Source organism: Pseudoliparis swirei, chromosome 20 (genome assembly GCF_029220125.1).
Source record: "Pseudoliparis swirei isolate HS2019 ecotype Mariana Trench chromosome 20, NWPU_hadal_v1, whole genome shotgun sequence".
In the NCBI taxonomy this organism is placed as follows: Eukaryota; Metazoa; Chordata; class Actinopteri; order Perciformes; family Liparidae; genus Pseudoliparis; species Pseudoliparis swirei.
The window spans coordinates 24,665,306-24,686,025 of NC_079407.1; the positions used below are offsets into that span (position 1 = coordinate 24,665,306).

The 20,720-nt window shown below is 39.5% G+C and overlaps 1 protein-coding gene across 3 annotated transcripts; it reads right to left on the reverse strand.

The window, feature by feature from the left end:
• Nucleotides 1–1,505: 1,505 nt before the first annotated feature.
• On the reverse strand, nt 1,506–14,888 carry scn3b (sodium channel, voltage-gated, type III, beta). 3 transcript variants are annotated; one of them, XR_008834901.1, is made up of 6 exons: nt 14,197–14,888; nt 11,735–11,913; nt 10,812–11,040; nt 6,177–6,315; nt 3,555–3,687; nt 1,506–2,465 (listed from the first exon to the last, which is right to left on the reverse strand). XR_008834901.1 is itself a non-coding variant. In XM_056441595.1 (6 exons), the coding sequence occupies exons 1-5, from the start codon at nt 14,249–14,251 to the stop codon at nt 3,447–3,449; spliced, it is 666 nt and encodes a 221-aa protein (XP_056297570.1). In that variant the 5' UTR covers nt 14,252–14,886; the 3' UTR covers nt 1,506–2,465; nt 3,441–3,446. The 3 variants fall into 3 exon arrangements, 2 of the variants coding, with proteins under 2 accessions (XP_056297570.1, XP_056297571.1); XM_056441595.1 differs by lacking the exon at nt 3,555–3,687 and adding an exon at nt 3,441–3,510 and having other exon boundaries at nt 14,197–14,886; XM_056441596.1 differs by lacking the exon at nt 3,555–3,687 and having other exon boundaries at nt 14,197–14,886.
• Nucleotides 14,889–20,720: the final 5,832 nt, after the last annotated feature.

Sequence of the window (20,720 nt, forward strand, 5' to 3'; positions counted from 1 at the left end):
CATTACTGGGTTGTATCCTTCGGGAGGACCCATTGCAGAGAGAGAGAGAGAGAGAGAGAGAGAGAGAGAGAGAGAGAGAGAGAGAGAGAGAGAGAGAGAGAGAGAGAGAGAGAGAGAGAGAGAGAGAGAGAGAGAGAGAGAGAGAGAGAGAGAGAGAGAGAGAGAGAGAGAGAGAGAGAGAGAGAGAAATGGTTCTTCATGGGTTCTTTAAAAGGCATCACCTTTGAGATACCTTTATAGGTTATTTGAAGAACTCTTTTAAGAAATCCTTCTTGAGAGAACCCTGGTTTGAAAGGTTCTTTGTGGAACCAGAAATGGTTCTTCTATGGCATCACTCCGAAGAACCATTTTCGGTTCCAGATGGCACCTTCATCTTTACACTTCTGACTGTAACATCTGAGGTTTGTTTGTATGCATTCCTTCTGTCCATCAAGCCTCTATTAGCAAAGCATGCTGGGTAACCGGGTGGCATCTATATTTATTTGATGGATAGTAGCTAATAAACAACTCTGCATTTTGTTTGTACGACTGTGCATAAATGAGTGCGTGTGTCGACCGGCATGGTAATGTCTTTGTCAGGGCAATCTACCTTGCTACAGGCAATGTCCGTTGCTATAACAACAGCCGTGGCTATATCTGTCGCTGCCGGTCACGGCTAGTTAAAAGTGCAGAATGTTCATCACATCTCTCTGACCGTGACAGTCTTATCCTCTTTTCTCCCTCTTCCCCGTCCCCCCCTTTCTCTGTCATCCACCTTGTTGTCTCTGCTCATATTTAATATAAAACTATGTCCTCAGCATCTGTTGGACCACAGGTGTCAAACACAAGGCCCGCCACGTCATTTTTATGTGCAGCCCCTAACGGCTTGAAAGACATTTGAAACCTTTCCAGGAACCTTCAAAGTAAAAGCACAGGATATTTTTCTTACATTTCTTCAAGAAAAATATCAAATAGTATCTATTTTGAAGCAACCTTCAAAATAAGAGCACATGATATTTTTCTTATTTCAAGAAAAATATATTGTGCTTTTATTGTGAAGGTTTCAAATTAAATAGATTGATGTTATAATATTAGAGAAATCTTCTCGTGTACCATATTTTTACACTGGAATAAACAATAATCAAATGCAAAGAGTTATTTAACAATGTTTGGAAGTAGTTTATAGAGTTTATATATTTCAGTTACAACCCTTTGAGGGCGACCATGATGATGACGGTGAAAATGATTCATTAGTACCATTTAAACTCCATCTCAAAACAGTGTTTACACTGGCATTTGGTTGATTTAAATATTCTCTGGCCTGCTTTTTATCTTCTCTGTATATTTATTCTATTGAACCATCTTTTAAAGTCTATTTTACTTTTTGCTCTTTTGCCTGGTCAGTTATTGAAAAATTGTTTTTAATTGACTACTGTACTGCACTTTGATACTTTGTCTGTGATAAGTGTAAAATATAAATACACTTTACTTACTTATGAAAAATATATCGTAGAAACAAATCGAAATAAGCATTCTTTTTTCTTTATTTTTTCTTTATCCTTGTGCAACTTCAATAACACTTAACACTCAAACAGAAGTAATAACTTTTGAACATAGAATATGGAATGCATTGCATTTAATAGTTCAGAAAGGAGCTCACTCATACATATCCGTAATTGGAAAAAAAGCAGCGTGTTATGATTGGATCAGAAATAATATACATATTTCTACATAGCGGCGCACACAACACCAGCAGAATATATTTTAGATCAGATTATAGATTTATACCTAATGACCTCGAGATGAATATATATATCGACTCATATCGAGAGACCTAATACAACATAGAGGTCTCTATATGTTCCATAACATTGTGGTTTTCAGAGACGCACACTGCAAAAAATGGGAATAAATACACATCCATACAGTATAAAAACTAATTAAAAAGACATAGGCCAGAACAAATATGACTGACCTGAAAATCCAAGCATGGTCTATAAAATTGTAATGAAACTAAATTAACCAGAACAACATATTTGATATTTAAGTTGTGTACAACAGCCAGGAGGACAGTTTATTTCATCTTTTATCTCATTTATAGGTTATAAGAGACACCACTAACGAAGTAAATATTCAGTATATATATATATCTATATATATATACATACACATAAATATATGTTTACTCTGGCAGGTCCAAGTGAAGCATGGCTGGTATTTATCTGATAATAAGTGCAGGTGTTTGTTCTTTAACCTGCCGTATTTGAGAAAACACTTCATTTCAGATGCCTGAAGGAAGAAAAGATGACACAAAGGAAGAAAAAAAACAAAGAATGTGAGGAAAGGAGGAGTAAAAATTAGCACTCCAGGTCAGTTGGATTCCCGCGGCCGCCTGGAAGCGACGACGCCTTTATAGCAGCGAAGACGAGCTCGTGGACTTTATGCCTTTAACTGCCAATCGAAGGTCCATCGTGATTGGTTAGTGTCTAAAAAAAGAGCAGAGAGCATGTTCAATCATACTTGACATGGAATTATTAATTTTATAAATAACCAGTGTATACACACAATATGCTGTGGAGAACTTAAAATGTCTTAAGTATAAATAAATAAATATATGCACGAATAAATACAGGAATAAATAAATGTCCTGTTTAACAATGAAGTTCCTACCGCACATTTGCATACATTACACATAAATGTCACGCATAAATAAATGAAGAAATATGTGTGGACACATAAAAGAGACAGAAATAAATGAAGATATACAGAAATGTAGAAATAGATTTATTTAATGATGTCCTGTTTAGGTATAACCTTTTATTTATTTGTACATTTATTTAAGCATTTATTTATTTCTGTATTTATACATTTATATATTCTTGTATTTATTTATACATTTATTCCTGTATTTATTTATTTATACATTTATTTCAGCATTCATTTATTTATTCTTGTATTTATTTATTTACTTATACATTTATTTATTTATTCCTGTATTTATTCATGCATTTATTTATTTATACTTAAGACATTTTAAGTCCTCCATAATATACGACCTCAACATAAATCTAACTCACATAAACAACTGTGTCCTTTAGGATTATTATAGCTCGGGAACCTAACTTCATATACATTCAAAAGTCATACAAATTAGATCGCTATAATGTATTAATTTTAAATGCATTTCAGTGCCTCGAGGGGACTGTTTTGAATTGCATGTACACAAAATTGTGTTTTATATGATACTCCTAGTACATTGAATGGAGAAGAGAACGAACAGGGGGACTAGTGATCAGGTGACACTTCCAAAAAAGTGTCGAAAAGGAACGAGCAAGAGGAGAAACACACACACACACACACACAGCGACAGGACTGATGAGTTATGAGTCAGAGAGTGAGGACACACGAGAGGGGTGATGTCACCGATCGGTATCGGGTTGAGACGGTCACACATAAAATACCAGCTTTTATTCGGTAACGGGAGCGGCCGCGTGGTCTTTCTGCTCAGAGGGAATGGCTAGGTAGTCTGTCCTGCAGGCAGATTGGTATAAAACAAAAAACACACTTTCTATTACCATGAACCATAAAGTAGTGGCGGTTGAGGGTTTGAACACGACACGATTCCGTTGTGGGCGTTGGGGAGCCGATGAGCCGCGTCATCGGGGAGAAGCCCCGCCCTCGGACCGAGTGTAAGAGAACGTCTACACACTGGGAAAGAACACACAGCGGGACGGTAACACGTGAACACTGGTGTGACCCCGTCGACATGTTTGCTCTCCTGAAGGTTTCTCCCTGATCCGATGTGAGGTCAAAGGTCAGGGATGTCTGTGTGTACAGGTGTTAAAGCCCTCTTTAAGCCAATTAGCACTTCAGTGGCACTTAGTTATGGTAGTACTCTTGGTAGTACTTTTGGTATTACTTATAGTATTACTTATGGTATTACTTATAGTATTACTTATGGTAGTACTTATGGTAGTACTTTTGGTATTACTCATAGTAGTACTTATGATATTACTTATAGTATTACTTATGGTAGTACTTATAGTATTACTTATGTTATTACTTATGTTATTACTTATGGTAGTACTTATGATATTACTTATAGTATTACTTATGATATTACTTATAGTATTACTTATGTTATTACTCATAGTATTACCTACAGTATTACTTATAGTAGTACTTATAGTATTACTCATGGTATTACTCATAGTATTACTTATGGTATTTTTTTAGTTTGACTTTCTTGAAGAAATGTTACTTTCTGTATTCTTGTTCTTCTTTGTCCTCGTGGTTGAATTCACTTACTGTGAGTCGCTGTGGATAAAAGCATCTGCTGAATGACATGTGATGTCATGTAATATGACATGTCATGTGATGTAATGATGATCTGAGCCACCGTGCATCACAATGTAACCGTACCATATTCCCGTCTCCTGCGTCTCCATCGAGCCCCCAACAGCCTCTCAGAGGGCGTATATTTTCTTACTGGGAGCTGTGGTGTCATGCGGGTCAATAACGGCCACAAGTCATTCACTCTTCCCACTGCAGCAGCTGATTAGGTTCACAGAGTTACGCACATATCGATCGCCTGATGCTTTAAATTAATGTTTGATTTGATCATTGATCAATGGACTTAAATCTTTAAATGCTGATTCCTACTTTAAAAAGTTTTAATTGACGTTTACATTTTCTTTGATTGATTGTTCTGTCTATGAAATGGAAGATAAATACTGATAAATGCTGACCCCAACTTCCAAGAGCAAGTATATACATATACACATACATCACATCTTATTTGGGCTGATCAACCATTAATACCTTGAAATTGTTAATGGAATTGTATTTGTACATTGTAATTTTGTCAATTTTGTTGATGTTTCTTTACTTCACACGTTTGCAACTTAAAGTTTCCTTAATTATTTCCAAAGACTTTACAGTAGAAGTCTTTATTTTCTCCAGTTAAATAATTTCAATTAATTAACTTCTCTAGCCTAGGGTAACAAATCTAGTATTAAATTCAAAATTAATTAAGTTTAAATTAAAAAAAAGTAATAAATTATTTTGCTTTCAAGGAAATTCCTGTCCTTAAATTTTTTTGTAAAAATACACATTTATTATTTAGAAACTTTAGAAAGTAACACTATAGTATAACTTTATAATGTTTCTTTATTAAGTCGTGTTGTGTTTGTGAATCAGGATTAATCGCCCCGCCAACCTGCAATAATTGAATAAGCACATTGTGCTCCGAGGTCCTTCTGTTCGGGACATAAATTGATTTTTTTTAAAGTTGACAACCGCGGAATAGGTTCCACCACTGATGTAAAAAAAGCTGTTCAGGAAGAAAAAAAAGAGCAGTCAGCAGCGCTCCGAACGATACAGGCAGTAAGAGGACAGATTGATGCAGTGGAGCCTCTATTGACTCGTTTCTGAATCATTGCTTATTATCATGTAATAAGCAAACACCGGGCATACGACCGTATTTGGCAGACGCTGTCTTGGTGATTCTTCATTTATATCAGTGGAAATCAAACTTCACTATTACTCGCGTGCCCAATGCCCCCCCCCCAAACAATAGTTTGAAAGGTTCTTTGTGGAACCAGAAATTGTGCCTTAAAGAACCATTTTTTAAGGTTCTTAGAAATACCTTAATAGGTTATTTGAAGAACTCTTTAAGGAAATAGTTCTTTCAAGAACCCTGGTTTGAAAGGTTCTTTCTGGAACAAGAAATGGTGAGTTAAAGAACCATTTTTGAAGGTTATTTAAAACACCTTTATGGGTAGAACTCTTTTAGGAAATGTTTGTTTTTTTAAACAATAGTTTGAAAGGTTCTTTGTGGAACCAGAAACGGTGCCTTAAAGAACCATTTTAAGGTTCTTTGAGACACCTTTATAGGTTCTTTGAAGAACTCTTTAAGGAAATGGTTCTTTAAAGAACCCTGGTTTGAAAGGTTCTTCGTGGAATCAGAAATGGTTCTTCTATGGCATCACTCCGAAGAACCATATACGGTTCCAGATGCTACCTTCATTCTTCTGCGTGTGAACTAAACTAAACCCACTCCGTTGCCGTCGGCGTCTCTAAAGAAATGCCCCTGCTCTCCAACTTCCTGCCTCTTTTCCTTCGCGGGCCCAGACTCCTCCCACTTCTCCGTGCTCTGCGTTGCATAACGCGGGCGTCTCCCGTGCTTCGAGACTCACGCTGCGTCCTGCGTCTCCTCGTCCGACTGGGAGATCTTCCGGTAGCAGTAGACCATCTCCACCAGCAGCCAGAAGGTCAGGCACACCAGCAGCACATACATCATGACCTCAGAGTAGAGCGCCGCGGCGCTCCCCGTGGCTACGGAGCAACAACAAACAAAAACAATAGTGACAAACGTGAATTATTCATATCATGCATCCTGCCTATGCATCGTTTCTGTCTTGTATATAAAGCAGCGGAGACTTTCTTCATCGTGTTCAACTTGTTTATGCTGCCATTCAACTCTCAGTCCATATAGAGATGTTTCCATGGTAACAGACCCGACTCAATAATCTGTATTACAATGCATCTGAACTTTAGGCGTCCTGTTAGACGACGTGAAAACTGAGACGCACACGATGTTGCATCAGGAACATTATGCAGAACATTATGGCCACACCTGTAGTACGATGGTCAGAGGGCCTGCAGGGAGTTAAAGGTGCCTTGTGGAGTTTTCTTTTTTAACAAATTAAAAGTTTAGTTTACATTCAGTGTTTCTTCCCAGACCCATTTTTTTTAATGTAACTTCTGTCACCATATATAGTGTGTTAGTGTGTCTTATCCTGTCCTTTGTTATTGTTTTAGTCACGGGACTACAGATTAGCTGTATAGCTATAATCTCGTAAAGAGCTTCCAATGGTGACATTTATGTTTTTACTGTACATGGTCGCATTTAAATAAAGATAATATTAATAATTGTGCATTGTTTACATCCAACTTTTGTTCTTATTTGCTGCTTTTGTTGCAACTTCTGATGACGCTCAGCACATAACTGTCTGTTGGTAATGTGAAATAAGTGGCATGTATTTTGTATATAACGTTATGTAATTCCATGGCAGGAACACAAAGGGGCCTAAAACACTGCCGACTCCACAGGGTACCTTTAAATATGAAATATGACATATGTGCAAAGTCAGAGTGGTTCTCAGGGCATTAGTATCGGTCATACAAAGGTAGGACGTATTCAATTATGACTCATTTAGTAATATCTGTACATTTGATTTACTTTAAGGAGATGAGTTTGCATTCTTTTAAATCTGTCAGATGCTCTTATGAACATTGAAACTGGGCTTTCAGCGTAAGTGATGGTGAAAATCTGAAGCTTAATATGAGGCATCAGCATGTCTGAGTTTATGATGTTAATTTTCCCTCTTTTTGTTTCCACAGAGCCAGAAAATTGAATTTTAAACTAAAAAGAAGAGGGTTCAATTAGGGTAAATATTGATTTTTGTTTTAATGACTGGATTTTCCCCATCACTTACAATAAAAATGCATTAGGAGTTTTTTTTAATGGCTGGAATGAAAAGAAGAAGTGATTCCAGCAAGCGAAAAAAATTATTAAAATGTACACTTGACTTGTGAAAATCTTTAATGTATCATTTAATGTCCTCCGTGAGCCACTGTGAACCACTGTGCCCGTGAGTGTGGACCAAATTCCCAGAAAACCTGCTGACCAGATATCTAACAGCTTTCCCTGATTTCATTCTGCAGTCTCCATAAATAGAGGCCTTTATTAGAGAAACATAATCCCTCACATGAGAGCGTATAGATACGCACGGCAGGATACTAATCTGTGGTCAGCATGACCGTAACATGACTCCCAGCGGTATGTACAGGGTACACTTGGCTGGTGGCTTCTATGAAATTTGGTCTCACATGTATGAAGATGTAAAAAGGAGAGGCGTTTGAATATGAATAAAATATCAAAATGTGATTTTTAGGTCGTTGAAAATCTGATTTCTACTCTCATTTTTTTCCAGAAGAAAAAAACCGACCGTCTTTAAACGCCTCTGACCGTGAACTATACACGCCACGTGCAAGCAGTTTATTATAATAAAAATGTATTCATGAAAATAAAAAATAAATCATAAATATACATGTTGTATATTTAATCGAGGTGGGGGAAAAAATGACACGTTCAGCAAGCCAAGCATTCGGGAAGCAGAATACATTACCCCTTTATCATAGAGAGCAAAGTGGGAGTGGCTTTGAATTAACCCCTTCAATGACCACAGAAGAAAGCGTTGATGAACAATAATAAAAAAAGGCAAACAAAACAAAGACGCACAATTATTCCTCCTCGGTACAGTGGGAGCGAAAAGAGGGAGAGAAGGAAAGTGTTGTTGTTAGTGCGCTTCACGCTGATGTGAAAACATTGAGAGATAATGTTGGGAATATAATAATAACGTGCAAAAAACAACAACACTTCGAGCAGTCGGGATGAATACTTTGTACGACATCGGAAGAGAAGCACGCGGCACAAAGAGAACACTCAGTGCTCTGGAGTCAACATGTCCTCCACTGGTATTTGTACCAGGATGGATTATTAATTATGCTGAACAACAACAACAACATTTTCTGTGTGCAGCTGTCTCCTCCTCCTCCTCCAGAGAATTGATTGATTGTCCTGCATCTAAAAACTCTTTTGATTAAATGTCTCTCAGTTCTGAGAGAACATTGGTTAACATGAATCCGTTCTTCACATATTTAAAAAAAACCTTGCAGAACAAAAATATTGTACCCAGATTAATGAGATTTAAGATATTTTGACCAAAATAGAAATAGATGTATTATCCATATGTATTACCCATATTATATAAGCTTTTTTGTGTGCTATTTTTAAGGCTACATATGGGTAATACATAGTGTTTTTTAAGGCTACATATGGGTAATACATAGTTTTTTTTAAGGCTACATATGGGTAATACATCTTTTTTTTTAAGGTTACATATGGGTAATACATAGTTTTTTTTAAGGCTACATATGGGTAATACATAAATTTTTTTAAGGCTACATATGGGTAATAGATAGTTATTTTTAAGGCTACATATGGGTAATACATAGCTTTTTTTAAGGTTACATATGGGTAGTAGATAGCTTTTTTAAAGGCTACATATGGGTAATACATAGCTTTTTTTAAGGCTACATATGGGTAATACATCGTTTTTTTTAAGGGTACATATGGGTAATACATCGGGTTTTTTTAAGGCTACATATGGGTAATACATAGTTTTTTTTAAGGCTACATATGGGTAATACATAGTTTTTTTTAAGGCTACATATGGGTAATACATTGGTTTTTTTAAGGCTACATATGGGTAATACATAGTTGTTGTTTTTTAAGGCTACATATGGCAATTCAATTATGTTTATTTTGTATCGCCCAATATCACAAATTACGAATTTGCCTCAGCGGGGTTTACAACCTGTTCACATACGACATCCCTGACCTTTGACCTCACATCGGATTAGGAAAAAGTCCCCAAAATAGAAGAGAAAAAAATTCACAGGAAAAAATGAGGTAGAACCCTTCAGGAGAGCAACAGAGGAGGATCTGACCCAACGGCACCGATAACCAAGATGACCAATACCTCCATAGAAACATCCGACCTTCTGGTCTCCATCTGTTGTCTCTGTATGACCTTTGTTTACTTACGAAGGTCATACAGAGACAACAGATGGAGACGGATGGTTTATAACCATTTAAAAGTTATTAGCAGTCATTCCAAGCGTCATATCTGAGTTTTGTTGATCTCTCGGGATCAATGTCTATTTCTGGCCTCACACGAGGCTGGAGAACACGAGCCGCTCTGGATTGATTCTGCTCCACTGATTCGTCTCCACACAGAAGTGTAGCCGGATCCATCTAATGGTGTATTTTATATTTTCTTCTTTTTCCTACACTTATTGTGTAATGTTCTATAATATTGTAACGTAGTGTGCTCTGTATGCTCTCTTTGCATTATGAAACTATTTGTGAAAATATTACCACAAAAAAAAAAAATTTCGTAGCTGGACTTAAGCTGCGTTCACACCAACAGCGTTGCAAATATTCGCAGCGCTTTACTCGGGTGAGTTTACACGCTTTTGACCATTTGTGGCTTTTTGCATCACACGCACGAGGGGCGGGGCTTATCTCAGTGGCTCGTCTCCGTGGAAACAGTTATCGTTTTCCACCATCCACCACGGAAGAGCTTATCACTAGTTCTGCTTCATACTCGTTGAGGACATCCCACACATGTAGGAACATCTAACGCCCTCGTTTTTGGGTTCATAACATTAATATCATTTATATATAAAAATATGAATATATATATATAAATATCTATATATATAAATATATATACAAATATAAATATATATCTATAAATATATAAACAAATATATATATATATTTATACATAACATCACCCGTAGACTCAGACAGCTGTTACTTTTACCGACTACGTCTGAATGACTGTCGCTTCCAGCGCTACGAGAGCAGCAGCAGTTAGATTCACCAACGGCGGAGCAGCTCATCGCTGATTGGCTTTCGCAACTCCGCGAGTTGCAAATATTCGCCAAAGTTGAAATATTTCAACATGAGGCGAATATTCGCAACGCCCAATTTGCGTCAAACGCGGCGCCCGGCGGAAAACCGCTGTCTATCGCAACCACTCGCATCTGTACGATGACTTTGCTTATGGGATCTACTCTCGCGAACAATTCGCAACGCTTTTGTTGTGAACGCAGCTTCAACAGCAACCGAAGCATTCTGCCGAAGCCGAGCACAGGACGAGAACAGATGGAACAAAGCGTGTAACCGTTAGCCGCACCTTTCGCTTCCACCTTCAGCTGGATGGTCTTGACGATGAAGGCCGACGGTTTGTAGAAGTCGAACTCAAACTCGCGGGAGACGTTGCACTCGTACACGCCGCTGTCGTTGAAGGTGACGTTGATGATGCGAATGGAGACCTCTTGCAGGTCCTGGCTCCCGTTCCAGGCCAGACGGCCCTTAAACGGTCCGTCCAGCTCCACCGTTCTGTTGATTTCATACTTGTATATCTAGGAGAGAGGAAAAAGAAAGCAGGTGTGTATAAATATATATATATGAACATATATATATGAACATATTTTTATATATGAACATATATATATATATATTTATTTATATTTATATATATGAACACATACAAGCAGGGTAGGACATTTACATATGTTTTAGGGGGCAGTTTTTCCCCCCACTGACTGAAATCCAGGGGCATTTAAAATGAAATTGGGGGCACGTTTTGATACTTGTGAAATAACATTTAATAATAAATATACTTATTTAGGCTTAAACTATATGAGCAATTGTCATAAAAATGGCAATAATAAGACTATTAGGCAGTAGTCTATAGATTTGGACAAAAAACAAACATGAATCAGACAATCATGTTACATTGTATTCTTATTTCTTTGTGGTTATTAAATTCTTTTAAACAACTATTAACAATTATAACTTCTTTTTTTTATAGTTCAAAATCATATGTATATTTATTTATATTATTTTGTGTGTGTGTACCTACCTAGTACAGGCAATACAGACAAAACAAAGAACAAAAACAAAACGCTATTAAATTATCAGAATCATGGAGGCCTTTGTTGCCTCTCCTCGTGACATCAGGGGCACAATTATATTTCTTAGGAGCAGTTTGTGTATTTCCGCCGCTGCATCCAACATGTCACATGATACACGCCGGTGTGGCTGGGGACCTACGTGAGTTTTGTTCGACTTGAAGCCTTCTTCTTCGTTTGGCTTGAAGTACCAATTCACGCGCGTCTTTGCTTTGATCTCATCCCTCTTCATGCAGTAAATGCAGGTCAACTTCATGGAGTTCCCCAGGACGGCGTCGGTCTCCGACGGGACATCGACGCACACCGGCCGGCTCGGGTGGACTGCAGGAGAGCACGGACACGTCAGGAGAGAAGAGGCGAATGAAAGCTTGAACAAAAAAATTTAAAATCCAATCCACAGTATTATTGTTACTTTTGTGTTTCACCTTCACGTTGGAGAATGACCTCTGCGGCTCTTTTCACTTGCATCTGCTGAAAAGTGTATTTGTGTTTTTCTTAAATGTGAGTTGAAGATGTAAAAAGGTACAAAGGTGATCACGACTAGTTTGGAAGAGAGTCCTGGTCCAGTATGCATTTAATAGAATGTAAAAATAATTACATTTAAATCCAATCCATAGTTGTGCTTATTATTGTTACTTTGTGTTTGACCTTCACATTGGAGAATGACCTCTGTGCAGAGGTCAACACTGGAGTGTATTTGTGTTTCTCTTAAATGTGACATTTTAAGATGTAAAAGGTACAAAGGTGATCACGACTAGTTTAGAAGCCGTGTCCTGGTCCAGTATGCAAATATGATGTAGAAACAAAGACTGAGAGTATACTTTTCATTAAAGTAGGAGACATCTTGTACTAAAAACTATTTTTTTAATGACTAGAATTACCACTTTGCGGTTGTTTGCCTCCACAAACCAGCGGAGTTGGATATGTTTATATAGATTTGGCTTTTCAAAGTAAATGTGCTTCAAGGTGGCGCTATAAGTCGTCTTCTACAAATTCTATGTAATATAAAAATAAAAATAAATGATATGGCCTGCGGACATTGTTATCGGCGTCCTTTAATGACCGTGGGAATCCAACCGTGCAAAACGACTGCGATACATTTGATTTAAAAAATAGATAATATAAATTTTTAAAAAATGCAAAACTCATGGCCGATGTGTTTCTTATCGAGGTCATCAGCTCCGGCACTCCCAAAACTAAACAAGCGTTCAAAAAGAAGAAAAAAAGGACACAAATTCAATGATACAGCTCTGTGAGCACCGGAGGAGACTCGAGTCACAATACTGATAGAGAGAAAAAATCCCAGATCATCCAGGCCAGTAAACACTAATGGCGGCGTCTGCCCATTAGTGCCAGCTGGCAGAAGGAGGAATAAATAGAGGGAGTGTTGGATGTTGGATGCAGGGGCTGTGATTAGTGTAGGAGGACAGCATATTATTGTGGGCACCCAGGAAGAAGAGACAAAAAAAAATGATTGATGAATAAATGCATCGAATGGGAATAATTATACAAAGGCAGGAAGTGGATGGGAAAGAAATGAAGAGGAATATCTACATGTCTTGTGGAATACAGTGAGGCAGTGTTCTCTCAGTGAGCTCGCCACATGGATGTCTGTGCTGGGTCTTATATAACCTTGAGTTCCTCCCAGGACTGACAGTGACAACATCAATTTTCATCCAGTCTCGTTTCCAATTTTTCTTTTTTGCTCAGGGCTCATACAAATGCATTGAAATAGGAAAATAAAAAGCTGGAAGGACTGATAGAAAAATGGGGAAATAACTTCAAAGCTGGGTGTCCTCTGTTGAATGGATTGATTGATTTGTGCCTAAATGCGTCCTGAGTGGTGTTAGCGCTCCACAGGGCGTCAATGAAGCCGCTGTGAAAGTGTTTTTTGAGTTCACAGGCAGTTGAGTTTTATAAGACGTCAATAAACACAAGAAAAGGATCATAAAACACCTGGTCACTCATCTGTGCATCTATGTTACCGACAGTTGGTTGCAATAAGACACCGATTCTCAAATAGGGGGGTACCTCTCGGTGGATGCGTGAGGTTTATACAAATATATTTAAAATTAGTATCCATTAAATAAATCCTTTAAAAATAGTTATTTAATAAATATTCATTAAATTCATAAACTTAATTACCTTCGCATTGAAAATGCGGAAAGTTATGTTTTGATCGCCGTGTATGTATTTATTTATTTGTATGCGTGTTACTCGCATAACTCAAAAAGTATTAAACCGAATCGCATGAAATTTGGTGGGATGATTGGTTATTATCCGGGGACCATTTGATTCGATTTTGGGATCGATCGGGTCAAAGGTCAAGCTCAAGGTCATGAAAAGGTCAACATCTTCTTTTTACCATCCAATTTCCATCCAATTTCTATCCAATTGGCATGCAACTAATGCCAAAATGTTCATAATTCAATGCCCAATCTTGTGATATGCGAAGGTATGCGCTCTACCGAGTGCCCGTTCTAGTTGTATATATTTTATTCTAAATCAGACTTTGATGGCCCAGTGCTGTACATTAGATTTTGACATGCAGCATTCACAATAACAAATGTAAAAAAAAAATACATGTTGTACAATTATACTTACCAATACAAATTAAAAGTACCAACGTTTGCAGATGAACTCTGGTATGAGTGACCATATTAGGCTCTTCTGTTGTTTTGTTGTTGGGAGCTGCTGGCAGACAGTGTCCCCCTCCAGCTGCTGCTTCCAACAGAAACCCTGAAGTTGTGTTCAAGGCCAGGAGGAAGCAGATAGCAGGAGTTGTTGGAATGACTTCAGGACCACGGACAGCTCCTCCTCTTCCTCGGCAGATGAGCGCGCGCAGGTAAACTTCCCAGCAAATAAAATCCCACGACCGATTTCAAAACGACGAAGAAGAGTTTCACGAACGAGGCTGTGACATCTCTACGTGCTCATTGACGACGACACCCCCGCTTGTCTCCGAAACGCACTAACTTCATCATTCGCTCCACTCCGGTGACATTAAACACGCCCACGAAGAGCGAGCGACGCCGCGGTCCTCCCGCTGCTGCTTTCACTCGGTCCGGATCCAGACAGAAAAAGAAGAAGAAGAAGCACAAAAAAAGAAAACGAGGAAGAACCTGTGGATTCCACCTCCACCCCCCCCCAAAAAAAAGCCGATTTAGTAGACAAAACAACACAAATGAATGGCAGCGGGTCTCTTGGTTTCACTCCTCAAAGAATAACTCCGGTGGTTGTTTGAAGTGTGTTTCCCTCCATGAGGATGACGGGGAACATTTCCCAGCGCGCGACTCACTGCCTTTGTTTTTTTGCAGCAGTCACTTGGCGAAGCAGATTTGGCTTCGATGCGCATGCGCGAGTCGCTCCCTCCGACACGACGACGTGCGCGTCCATATCGCTGCTGTTTGCGTCGGCCTGACGAGCTCATCAGGCACGCATGTTTTTGACTGAAGAAACCAAACACAGCACATTATTATATGAAACCGAAAACAAATCAGCTCTATAATATATATATTATAGGATATATATTGTATTATATCTTTAAAATATATTTATAAAAATATGTACATATAGATATGATTTGCTTTCGTGATTCTTATTATAAATATATATTATATAACTGATTTACTTTTGTGATTCATATTATACAATATATATACATTGTATATTATATGGTATTTATATATCATACTGAATATTATTATATATATATAACTATATTATTATTTATTTTTGTATACTGAATTGTATGAATACGATTTCCTTATAATGTCAGTGTTGGAATAAATGTTAAATATTTAGTAGAAATGCCTGTTTGATACTTTAAAAAAAGAATCATACTGGGATGTTTGCTGAAGATGATCCCCAAAAAAATCCACCAGCCGCCACTGATTAAAGATAAAGGAAAACAACAAGACAGAACATGTCTTTATCATCAGTAAAACGCCTGTTGTTGTTCATCAGCTGCTTTCATTTCATTCGAGACCCTTCATAGACTTCAGTAACTTTATTTGTATGACTGCATCTCAATGATGTCATAAAACGACAATATGACCAGTGTTCAGAGGATACAGTGAGTCAATTGAAGGTGTTATATAATACTGTACCCTCCGGTCTACAACGTGGCTTAAGGTTTAAAAAGTGCACAATGTGCTGTATCCAAACATGAAGGCATAACATCATTCTATATGTGCAATGCTTCATAATCTGATTTAGTGTTTAGAAAATCATATGACCAGACATCAAGAGACTGATGTTGATCTGTGAGTCACTGCTGCCACGAAGATGATAACATACGGTGCACGACCCGATCCACCAATCAAATGATGTTCTGTCCTCTGGAGTTGAGCCTTCAAGGGGTTTGCCCTTTCCTCTGATACCGCGTCTATATTTAAGTACAGACTCATGACCTCCAGTCAAGCACCAGTTGCCTTTTCCTGTTCTTTAACAATCAAAGGGATAAACAAAGCTTAATAGAAAAGGGTGAATAATACTAATTGTAATAAATGATGTTACAATGAATCACTGACTCAGGTGAAAGCACATTAAACTCTTGTTGATGCAGAACCTGCACCAGAAGAGGATTGAAGTAATTATATAAAATATGTCTCTCACTAAAAACTAAAGGGATTTGAGTTTCTTGTGAAATGTGAATGATTCGATGAGGATGCAATAAAATTGCCTAACAGGGTACATCTTGCTCTTTTTTCCGGTCTAAATCCAATATAAATATAAGTAATTATATTGATTTTCCAACTATTTCCTGTGGAAAATCTCTTTTGGTCTATTACCGAATTTTATTTTTTACATACGTATTACGACGATAACATATTAATCTGTCAGATTTTTTCCCAGACGACCTGAAAGAAACAATAATCTCTCTATAGCATTGCAGTATTTAATCTCACTGCCAATGTATCTGGAGCAATGAAAGGATTACTTAGAATATAGGAATAAAGGATTTGAGAACGTCAGCATTATCTGATATATATACATATACAAATATATATATACACATATATGTGCATACATATATATACATACAGTATATATACACATACATATATCAATACAGTATATATATATTTGTATCAATCTGAAAACATCAAGATCAGTATGATCTTCTGTAAATGTATTATATATATTCATTAAATGTATGTGTACAATAATTTTTAGAACTATGATTATAACAGTCAGGGACTGTTCTACTGTGTTAGAAATCTACAAATAAAATAAATAAAATTAGTTTGAGGACAATCTGTGTTACATGTGTGTGTCCTGTCTCTACATGTGTGTGACCTGCCTCTACATGTGTGAGCGTGTGTGTGTCCTGTCTCTACATTACATTACATGTCATTTAGCAGACGCTTTTATCCAAAGCGACTTACAATAAGTGCATTTCAACCTAGAGTACAAACTAAGAACAACAAGAATACAGGAAGTAACATTTCCTCAACATAGTCGAACTACAAAAGTACCATAAGTAAGTGCTATCTAAGTGCCACTGAAGTGCTAATCTGTGTTTTAATCCAGATATAGTCGGAAAAGGTGTGTTTTCAGTCTCCGACGGAAGATGTAGAGACTTTCTGCTGTCCTGATGTCAGTGGGGAGCTCGTTCCACCAATCAGGAGCCAGGACAGCAAACAGTCTGGATGTAGAGTGATTAGCTCGAGGTGCAGGAGTCACAAGTCGGTTGGCTGTTGCCGAGCGGAGCGAACGTGCCGGGGTGTACGGTGTGACCATATCCCGGATGTAGACGGGGCCCGATCCGTCTAGAGCACGGTGCGCCAGGACCAGTGTTTTGAAGCGGATGCGAGCAGCCACCGGTAACCAGTGGAGAGAGCGGAGGAGCGGAGTGGTGTGGGTGAATTTCGGGAGGCTGAAGACCAGTCGAGCTGCTGCATTCTGGATGAGCTGCAGGGGTCGGATGGCCTTAGCAGGTAGACCAGCCAGGAGGGAGTTGCAGTAGTCAAGGCGTGAAATGACCAGAGCCTGGATCAGAACCTGCGCCGCCTTCTGAGTAAGAAGAGGACGTATTCTCCTGATGTTGTGCAGCATGTACCTACAGGAACGCGCTGTCGCAGCGATGTTGGCCGTCAGGGAGAGTTGACTGTCGAGTGTCACCCCGAGGTTCCTGGCAGTCAGGGTAGGGGCCAACACAGAGCTGTTGAAGGTGATAGTCAGGTCGTGGGTGGGGGAGCCTTTCCCTGGAAGGAATAGTAGCTCGGTCTTGTCAGGGTTGATCTTCAGGTGGTGAGCAGACATCCACTGAGAGATGTCAGTCAGACAGGCAGAGATTCGTGCCGCCACCCGTGTTTCGGACGGTGGAAACGAGAAGATCAGTTGGGTGTCATCAGCATAGCTATGGTAGGAGAAGCCGTGCGAACGAATGACAGAGCCGAGAGAATTTGTGTACAGAGAGAAGAGGAGGGGACCCAGGACGGAGCCTTGAGGAACCCCAGTAGTGAGAGGACAAGGATCAGACACAGATCCTCTCCAAGTTACCCGGTAGGTGCGGTCTTTAAGGTAGGAAGAGAAAGAGCGAGTGCAGTGCCTGAGATCCCCAGGTCCTGAAGAGAAGAGATCAGGATCTGGTGGTTCACGGTGTCAAATGCTGCAGAAAGGTCGAGAAGGATAAGGACAGAGGAGAGAGAGGCTGCTCTAGCAGTGTGAAGCTGCTCAGAGACAGCAAGGAGGGCCGTCTCTGTCGAGTGGCCGGCCTTGAATCCAGACTGGTGAGGGTCAAGAAGGCTGTTACTGTGGAGACAGGAGGACACTTGGCTCAAGATAGCTCGCTCCAGAGTTTTGGAGAGAAAAGGTAGAAGAGAGACCGGTCTGTAGTTGCTGACTTCAGACGGGTCGAGCGTGGGTTTCTTCAGGAGAGGGTTGACTCGCCTCCTTCAGAGAGTTAGGGAAACAGCCAGTTGAGAGGGAGCTGTTAATAAGATGGGTGAGGAAGGTCAGAAGGTCAGGAGCAATAGTCTGGAGAATGGGAGACGGGACGGGGTCAAGGGCGCAGGTGGTCGGTCGGGCGGAGGTCACCAAGCTAAGAACTTGATTGGGAGACAGGGGGTGAAAGAGGAAAGAGAGGGGGATGAAGAAGTTAGTGTTGGTGAGGTGATAGAAGATGGATTTGTAAAGGAGGAGCGTATGTCGTCTATCTTGTTTGTAAAGTAGTCGACAAAGTGGCTCGGCAAAAGGGTGGAAGGAGGAGGGGGACAGGGGGGATCAAGGAGGTTGGAAAAGATAGAGAAGAGTTTTTTGGGGTTAGAGAAGGAAGACTGAATTTTGGTCAGGTAGAACGAGCTTTTGGCTGCAGAGATAGAGGAAGAGAAGGAGGAGAGGAGAGATTGATAGAAGAGCAAGTCTTCCGCTTGATTCGATTTGCGCCATTTTCTTTCCGCCGCTCGCAGGGTGGCTCTCTCGGCGCGCACCGAGTCCGACAACCACGGAGCCGGAGAGGATTTCCGAACCGTGTGTGTGTCCTGTCTCTACATGTGTGTGACCTGTCTCTACATGTGTGTGCGTGTGCAGGGCCGCTTGTGGATCAGATTTCTAGGGATTTGGAAGGATTTCAAGATTATAACACTATTACTTTGGACATCACGGATGAAACATGTTGGAAACTGAGGGAGAAACTGCTTGAGAAAGAAAAAAAACATCTCAATGCTAGAATTTGAATAATCTCTCTAAACATCTATCACATTCAGTCGAGATCCATCTGTGCATCCAGCAACTATAATTATAAAAATACGTGTTACATTAAAAATACATCACAAGACATTTGCTATTTTTCATACATAATTATTTAAATCATAAATGGGTGAGTTGCTGCATATATTGACTCTTTTAAGATGTGAGCATTTAGCCTTTTATCACTTCTGAAAAGTGACACACTTCAATATATTTTGTACGTAATTCATATATCTTAAAATATTCTGTATATCATTTTCAACCCTTTAAAAAAAAAAAGTGATGCTTTAATAAACTTAAGTCTATTCGTATAAGTGTGGTGTTAAAATAAAGAGTATCACTTGTGAGATGTAATACTAATATATAAGTTACTGGTTATGAGTAAATATATACATATATAATCACACAGACGTCCCAAAAGACAGTCTTCCTAAAAAAATTAAAAAAATCCTGTGTTGTTCCAATCAAGTCGAGCAAACGCACCGCTGGACCGTGTCAACACACAACGCCCCGGAGCAGCCATGAGGCCGCGTCCAACCGCGAGGCCGACTCAGTGGCACATAGCGGCTAATCTAATGGATAAAGCCTATAATCTCAGGGAGTCACGGAACCAACCCTCACTCACACACTCACACACACACGTGTATATCTGCAGTGCCAGATTTAACCTGGGGGACTTGGCACAGAGTTCTGAGCTAACACTGATAGCGAGTGAAGACTTGTTCCATCTGACCCTCTGATATGGCCCCCCGTGTAGTATTACTCACTTTCTATTAAAAGAACCAGAACCGGATACACCGAGGAACCCGGCAGTCGTAGACCTGTCGAACACGAGATGAAGTTTAGTCGCTATACTTTTGGTTTCTCTCGGTGGACATTCGGGACAAAACGGGACAAATATGAACTACTTGTGAAGGCAAAAGGTCGTCACCTCTAGGAGAGGAAGAAGTGTAACAGTTTAGCTCCACGCCTTCCTTTTTGTAATAGTTGTTTTCATCCTGTCACACCATCTCGTCAATCCAACTCCCCTCACCTGCCTCTGATCACCTCGTTAGTCCCTCATTCCCTTCACCTGGTCCTCACGCCCTTCTCACCTGCAGCCCCTCCCCTCATTAGTCCCTCACTATTTAGCTCCCTCACTTCCACTTGTCCTCTGGCAGATTGTCTTGTGTTTTCATGCCAAGTTCTCCAGCGTTATTAGAGTATATTCCTGACCTGCCTGTTCTGACCTCTGATTCTCTGCCCCGCCCCTTTTTGGACTTGTTTGCTTCTTGGACTGATCTCCCGGTTTTGACCCAGCCTGTTTCCAACCAAAGACAGTATTCTTTGTTACTCCTGTCTGAGTCGTGCTTTTGGGTCCACTCTAATAGCGCCGTGACAGGAAGTGGGTGCGATAAGGACGCGACACAGAAGCACACGAGTGTTCACTCAAC

What these genes read in the sequence shown, in the direction of transcription:
- scn3b (XM_056441595.1), bottom strand. Translation starts at nt 14,251, where the DNA reads ATGGTCACTCATACCAGAGTTCATCTGCAAACGTTGGTACTTTTAATT. An exon ending in GGTACTTTTAATTTGTATTG is followed by an intron (nt 11,914 to 14,196) that starts GTAAGTATAATT and finishes GCTCTCCTGCAG; the next exon opens with TCCACCCGAGCCGGCCGGTG. An exon ending in GAGGAGACGCAGGACGCAGC is followed by an intron (nt 3,511 to 6,176) that starts GTGAGTCTCGAA and finishes ATCTGCCTGCAG; the next exon opens with GACAGACTACCTAGCCATTC.